This window comes from Eutrigla gurnardus (assembly GCF_963514095.1).
Source record: "Eutrigla gurnardus genome assembly, chromosome: 10".
NCBI classification, from domain to species: Eukaryota; Metazoa; Chordata; class Actinopteri; order Perciformes; family Triglidae; genus Eutrigla; species Eutrigla gurnardus.
This window is the reverse complement of record NC_139924.1, coordinates 27492851-27500237: the sequence shown is the minus strand read 5'-3', so window position 1 is coordinate 27500237 and position 7387 is coordinate 27492851. Positions and strand designations below refer to the sequence as shown.

Genomic DNA, 7387 nt, shown 5'->3' with positions numbered 1-7387 from the left:
TAATGTCTGTTTTGAAAATATAAGTAGAAAGTAAGTAGATACCTGAAAATTCAAAGTAACAAAGTATTTGTAAGGTAACGAAGTATTTCTACGTCATTACTTCACACCCTCTGACAGTACGTTCACGAGATCACGAAATATGCTTTTATTTTGAAGAAAGATCCTCTCCCGGAAAGTCTCAGGACACGCCTCTGCTAATGACGTAAGCGCTAGTGCGGAAGTAAAAAAGTGCTGCCTTTCCCACATGGTGAAAATGGCTGCCACTGAGGAAAAACAACAGGGCCACAGACCCGGCATATACAAGCAGAAGAATAAAGGCCACAAACATGGCAAGCACCGGACGAAAGGCGAACTCGAGAGAGAAAACAAAGGTAGGCCGCGTCCGGTTATAACGGGTTTATAACGTTACTTTACGGCTACTGTTAGCTTGTCGCTGCGGCCGCGGATCTGCGAACACACGTGGGTTGTGTATTCAGGTTTTACGTGGCAGGTTAGTAGAAACATGCGGTGACGTTACATGTAAATCAGATGTATAGATTTATTTTAAATTAAGTGCGTAAAAACGACCGACGGCGAGACGCTGCTGACTAAACGCTTCTTTCGCTGTTGACCCCGTGACCTTTTTATAGCACGGGCAGCCAATCAGGGCTCCCAGACGTATCAGAAGAGCTGCTGTTGTCATACCTTTTTCATGCTTAACAACTTTATATGCATGTATTATTAGTAGTAGTAGTAGTAATATTATGCGTGGGATCTTGTCCAAGATAACTGCGATTCACGATATTATCAAACACACTGGAATCACTTTACATGTGTGTAATATAAACGTATTAACTAATATATAGATAAGACATTTTTTTAGGGAACATTCCTTGTTAGTGTAGAATAATCTTAAGTAAGATGATCAGGTCCCCTGCATAAATAATGCATAAATACATTTTAAAAATGTGTATTTTTAAAAACCCTTTATTTAAATTATATTTACAACAGCTGTTCGTTGAGAGAGCTGTTTATTGAACTGAATATGGCCTTAAATGTTATCCATATAATCAATAAATCCCTAAGAAGAAGAAGAGGGGAAAAATCGTTATAAGCCTCACAAAGTCACAACAGTCTCTGTTGAATTGGACTGCACTGAACCCAACAGGTGTTTTTGATACGTGGTCCATCGAGAAGACATCAATCATAACTCCGATAGCCTCCAGAAAGCCATGTGAAAATCTTGTTCGCACACTGTTCACAAATCTACTGCAGATTCGTTGGCCGCCTGTAGTTACATCGTATGTTTTATCTAAATGACACGTTTAGACCAAACGGCACTTCTTAAAAAAAATAAAAATAAAAATGGTCCTCTTTGATACGAGTTTGCAGTGATTGATAAGCAGGATGTGTGCATACCGACACTGTTTATCTGCCTTTATTAACATATTGCAGCAGGGTGATGCACGATGCACAACAGGAGGCGGACGGCGGTTTCTTGTACTAGAAGGTGTTTTCTAAGTAGCGAGGTTGTGGTTTACTTCCCTGAACTGTTAAGGAACGTTGTTTTTGCAATTTGTTATTGAGACCGTGCAAATACTATGCGGTTTGCTCAATAAAGCATCTAAATTAAGCCTCTGAAAGTGCACACCCACGTGTAGATTTAAGACTTGACTTGAGATCTTGCATGCACGAATACATCCTTGTGTTTTCTCAGGGAGAGTTTCAGTGACGGCCCTGACCAAAAAACAGAGGAAGGAGCAGAAGAGGATGGACAGAAGACACAAAGCCACCCAGATACGCAGGAATAAGAAAGACATGGTATTCCAGTTATTTTTGTTATCTTGCATGAAGAAGAAGAGTCTTCTGTAAATTGCTGACTGATGCTCGTGGCTCTGATCCTTTTTAATGAAGGTCCTGACTGAAAAGCGACGTCTCGGCACCAGGGACGGTCCTCCTCATCTGGTCGCCGTGTTGTCGCTCCACGCCGGAGTCGACGCCGGCGCTGTCACCAAACTGCTGCGTGGGGAGGCGGCCGGCGGCGTCGTGCATCAGGAGCAGTGCGTCAGCGGCATCAGTGACAGTTTTGGGCTGCTTCTGCCTCGTTTTAAGCAAAGGTTCACCTTTCTAAGCCAGAGCACGGGTTAGTAGTGATGAGGAACAAAAACTGGACTCAAGAGAAATAAAGTGAGTTAAATGTTATGTTTTGAAGCTTCTCTCATGGTTTCTTTGGACAGCGGACATCCACTCCCTGCTGGACGTGGCAAAGATTGCAGATAGCCTTGTGTTTGTGCTGGACTCGACTGAAGGTTGGGACAGCTATGGAGACTACTGTCTCTCCTGCCTGTTTGCCCAGGGCCTCCCCAGCCACGGTGGGTATGAACCTGAACATGCTGCTTTTAGGCTCCTCCATTGGGATGCACTCGTTCTGACCGCTTGTCCTTGAATCCCCTCGTAGCTCTGGTGTGTCAGGGTGTGTCTGACCTCCCCGTGAAGAAGAGGGTCGAGTCCAAGAGATCTCTGGCAAAGATCACAGAGATCCGTTTCCCCGACGCCCGTCTCTTCCCTCTGGATTCGGAGCAGGACAGCACTCTGCTGCTCAGACACCTGGGCACGCAGAGACAGAGGAAGCTGGGTTTCCGCTCCAGGCGCTCCCATCTTCTGGCTCAGCAGGTCACTTTCACGCCCAACGGCGGCCCCACCGGCCTCGGGACGCTCTGTGTGTCCGGGTACGTCCGTGGCCGTCCTCTTCAAGTGGACAGGCTGGTGCACATCAGCGGACACGGAGACTTCCAGCTCAGTCAGATCGACGCTCCGGCGGACCCTCTTCCCCTCAGCTTAGCAGCCAGACCAGCAAAGACCGGCAAGGGAGGAGACGTTGACATGCTGGTAGGTGAAGAGACTCGGCATGTTTGTGTTGCAGAATAATGGAGTTCACTTTTAAGTTCCTTACAGATAAAATCCGTGATGATTTGGCATGGGAAGCACTCACAATAAATTGATCGTAGTGAATTTTCATTATTGGAAATGCTGTCCGGCTCGTTATCATAGATAAGTGAAAAACAGCCTGATTAAAAAATAAATAAATAGATGCATTTATGCAGGGAGACCTGTCGTCATAAATTACATGTCATTTTCACACCTTCCTGTGCCTATTGATGATATTGATTATAATAAATTAACTAAGCAGATTTTCATATTGTTGTTTAATGAATGGTGACTGGAACAACTCTTAAAAACGATAAGAGATGTAAATATCCCACTATGATCATTGAACAGACGTTTCCGTGTGTGTTTTGGCTGCAGGTTGGAGGTGAAGAGGAGGCTCCGCCGCTGAGGGTGCTCATGAAAGCAGACCCGTCCTGCAGGGAGAGTCTGCAGGCGGAGGCCGAGGTGGACCCGATGGACGGAGAGCAGACGTGGCCGACGGACACCGAGATCCTGGAAGCTGAAGGTGCAGAAAACAGAACGTACACATGATCGTACATCAATGAGTTTACACAATGTATTTTGATAGATGATCACAAGCAGAAAAACATGTACACGGCTCGGCTGTCATGTCAACTACCAGAAACAACTTGTGTACTAAAATGCCTTTCTTCATTAAAATGAAATATTACTATTTCTAAACTGAATTTCTCTTTCGTGTCTCTCTGCGGTTTTTAGAGGCCAGGAAGAGCAAACGTGTGATGAAGGTCCCCAAAGGAACGTCGGACTACCAGGCCTCGTGGATTATTGACGAAGACGACGAGGAGGACAAAGAGATAGACGAAGAAAGCAGCGAAGAGGACGATGACGACGACGACATGCTGGACGAGGCCATGGATGGAGAGGACGAGGACAATAACTCTCAGGTATGGTATTTTTTGTTGTATTATTTATCACAGACGGCGGAGAGATGATTGGAACTGAAGGAGGGAGATGCAACAAAAGTCCACGGTCGCTGTTGAACGAGGGACTCAAGGTCTTTACCTCAGTCTCATTATCTTTAAGTTTCTTTTTCCGTGTTCTCGTCTAGATGTCGACAGTTTGAATAACCCAAGAGACGGTACGATTGCATTGAGATTGAAGGGAAACACTCCAGAGCTCAACAAACATTTGAACAAAGTGATGTGTTCAGTTTGTTGCATCAACTAACTTAAAAAGGATCAGACAAAAATAAGTACAAATGTCTTAAGTTGTCAAATTGGAGATTTTCTTGAACCAAGTAAAAAAGAAAACGGGGATTTAGTTGTAGAAGATGCAAATGACATTTATAAAAATATTGTCAAACTAAATTATTTCTAAATTGATCTATTAATAGTTTCAGCACAAGTGGGTTAGTTTGCTCAGTTAATTCTTGTTGCCATAGCAACGGCGCGGCCGCAGTCGAGACAGTGTGATCTCGCCGGCGGACGGCGAGGTCTCGAGTGCCGGTGGTTTCCGGCGGTTTCCGGCGGTTTGTGTGGACGGTGCATACGTGACCCGCGGGCAGTGCACCTCATAACGGAGAGGCTCTGTTTGTTTTCCCAGTGTCTGTCTCTGGCCTGCAGTGCCAGGCTGCTCACCACAACAATAGTGTTTGGAGCACGAGTCCCGAGAGAAGCCTCCTGTCTTCCTGTCCTGCGAACAGGACTTCCTGTCTGGACGGAGGGAGGGGTCGACCCCCCCCCCTTTTTTCGGGTTCATTATGATTGTTATTAGCATGTGTTTGATGTTGCGGTTAACGCACAGCAATACGTAGTTAGTGGAGGGGTAACAATAGGGAAAAGGGTACTTCAAATGAGTATTATTATTATGATTGCAGCAGCAGCTGGATGTTGGAGGCGCTGTGAATCAACCCCATGCTGAGTGCTTTCCCCTCATGTGTCTGACTCGGTCTGTAATCCACCAGGCGATGGAGCTCTTAAAAGCATGTCCTCTTTGATGATTCACTTCCCGATACAAATATATTGCAAACGGAAGTTGGATTTCTAGATATGACTGTCTGGAAACACCGTAGACCCACTGGGAAGGCACCACATTTAAATATATGCAAACCAGGGGTTCCCATAGTCTTGAATTCTGGCAACTCCTTATCACGTTGACACATACCGACCCCGAAGCGCTGCTCTTATTGTAGCCGGGCCGCTCTTGTTTATGTTTGGCTGTAATACAATGTCTATACTTAGCATCTCTTTGACTGCACTTGTGTTCCCAACATGTGCATCTGGTCATTGTTTGTCAAATATTGCGGCTGCAATTTAGAAAACCAGGGAGCCTTGATGAATTAGAGGGTCGTGTGTAAAAATAACTATTAGATATACAGAACAGCAGAGGAAATATGAAGGCCGACTCATATTGAAGGAAATGGTGTTTGTCTGCTCAGGAACCAGGTTCAGGCTGCGCCTCAGAAGAAGAAGAGGAGGAGGAGGAGGTGTGCGCTACAGAGCGAACGGGAGTCGATCAGCGCTACGATGAGCACATCGACGAGGCTGCGGAAGAAGAGGGCCTAAAACGCTACCGCGAGGCTCGAGCCAATGAGATGTTCCCCGATGAGGTGGACACGCCCCTCGACGTGGCAGCGAGGATCAGGTGGGTTCTTCTTCTTCTTCTTCTTACATTGGCCAATAAATCCATGGTTTTAATAATGTCCTGCTGCTGTCGTCCAGGTTCCAGCGCTATAGAGGCCTGAAGAGTTTCCGCTCCTCGCCCTGGGACCCCATGGAGAACTTGCCCCTCAACTACTCACGCATCTTCCAGTTCCAGAGCTTCGAACGCACTCGCCGCCGCATACTGGCCGAGGCGGCCGCTGAGGACGAGGGAGCCATGGTAAATAAAACATACGTATGTGTATATATATGCACTTCTGTTGGATGTTTGTGGCTTCACTGACTGCTGCACCCGTTCAGGTGGGCTGGTACGTCACGCTGCACATCACCGACGTGCCGGCCTCTGTGATGGAGAGCGTCCAGGAAGGCAAACCTCTGCTGATGGTGTCTCTGCTGCCCCACGAACAGAAGGTCTGTGAGCCTTTGAACCAACGCAACACTAACGGTACTCTATCAGTGTGTTTTCTGACCTCGCGGTGTTTCCCTCGGCGCTCAGATGTCGGTGATGCACCTCCTGGTGAGGAGACACCCCAGCAACACGGAGCCCATCAAATCCAAAGAGGAGCTGGTGTTCCACTGTGGATTCAGGAGGTTCAGAGCGTGTCCCATCTTCTCTCAGCACACTTCAGGTACACTTTGGTATTTTTTACGGATATATAACCGCATCCTTGTGCAAAAACCAAACCATCAAGGTTTTGCTGTTACTTCCACTTTTAAAAAGATATATGATGAGATGAATGTGAAACAGATTTGTCTGCTGGACACAGGAGTTAATGTATTATTGAACTCTGCTTCTCCAGCCGACAAGCACAAGATGGAGCGCTTTCTCCGGCCAGATGCCCCCATGGTGGTGTCGGTGTACGCTCCCATCACCTTCCCCCCCGCTGGGGTCCTGCTCTTCAAACAGAAGAATGACGGTGAGGTGGAAAGCTGTGTGTAAATCTATTCTGTAGTTCTTAATCATCCACGTGAGCTCATTGGTGGTGTGTTTTCTAGGCATCCAGGACCTGGTGGCTACAGGAAGTCTGCTCAGCTGCGACCCTCAGCGCGTCACGTTGAAGAGGATCGTACTCAGCGGACACCCGTTAAAGATCAACCGGCGCTCCGCCGTTGTCCGTTACATGTTCTTCAACAGGGGTGAGAGGATTTTCACTGCAGAATATATCGCATAACGTTCTCTGTGGCTTTAAGCATCACGGTTCACTATCTTCTTCCTGTGACAGATGACATCATGTGGTTCAAGCCAGTAGAGCTGCGAACAAAGTGGGGTCGGAGAGGCCACATCAAGGAGGCTTTAGGTGAGTACATAAAAAAAAATATATATATATATATAACAAGCAGCGACTTGTTATCTAAAACTCTGACTCGGTTTGATCTTCTCAGGAACACACGGCCACATGAAGTGCGTATTTGACAGTCAGCTGCGCTCACAAGACTCCATCATGATGAATTTGTACAAGAGGGTGTATCCTCGCTGGACGTACGACCCCTACGTGCCCTCGTCTCTGCCCTGGTTCAAGAGAGAGGTTACCGTGGAGATGGACGACTTGGACATGGAATAGAGGGACAAGAGAGACATAGGACTGCATAAATACTGAACATGGATTAAACCTTTCAGATCCAAACCAGAATTGTTTTTGTCTGTTTCGGCCACTAGATGGCAGTGGCGAATAAAGTATCCATAAAGCTTCTTCACCACGTTTGTTAAGCAGTTGTGGGTGAGAAATGAGTGACTGCCACAGAACAAACCGGTGTGTGTGTGTTGAGAACCGTGTGATTAAGTGAGGACTGTTGCCAGAGCAACAGGCGGGTCAATAAAATTCTTGTGTTAAAGCGTT

General features: G+C 46.6%; 1 protein-coding gene across 1 annotated transcript; it reads left to right on the top strand.

The window, feature by feature from the left end:
* The first annotated feature begins 221 nt into the window (after positions 1–221).
* On the top strand, positions 222–7387 carry tsr1 (TSR1 ribosome maturation factor). The gene is made up of 15 exons (XM_084020318.1): positions 222–371; positions 1697–1800; positions 1894–2122; positions 2217–2351; positions 2438–2868; positions 3286–3433; positions 3646–3833; positions 5327–5532; positions 5610–5769; positions 5850–5960; positions 6046–6178; positions 6350–6466; positions 6546–6686; positions 6773–6847; positions 6933–7387. Exons 1-15 carry the CDS (start codon positions 245–247, stop codon positions 7109–7111), a joined length of 2484 nt encoding a protein of 827 aa, XP_083876444.1. The 5' UTR covers positions 222–244; the 3' UTR covers positions 7112–7387.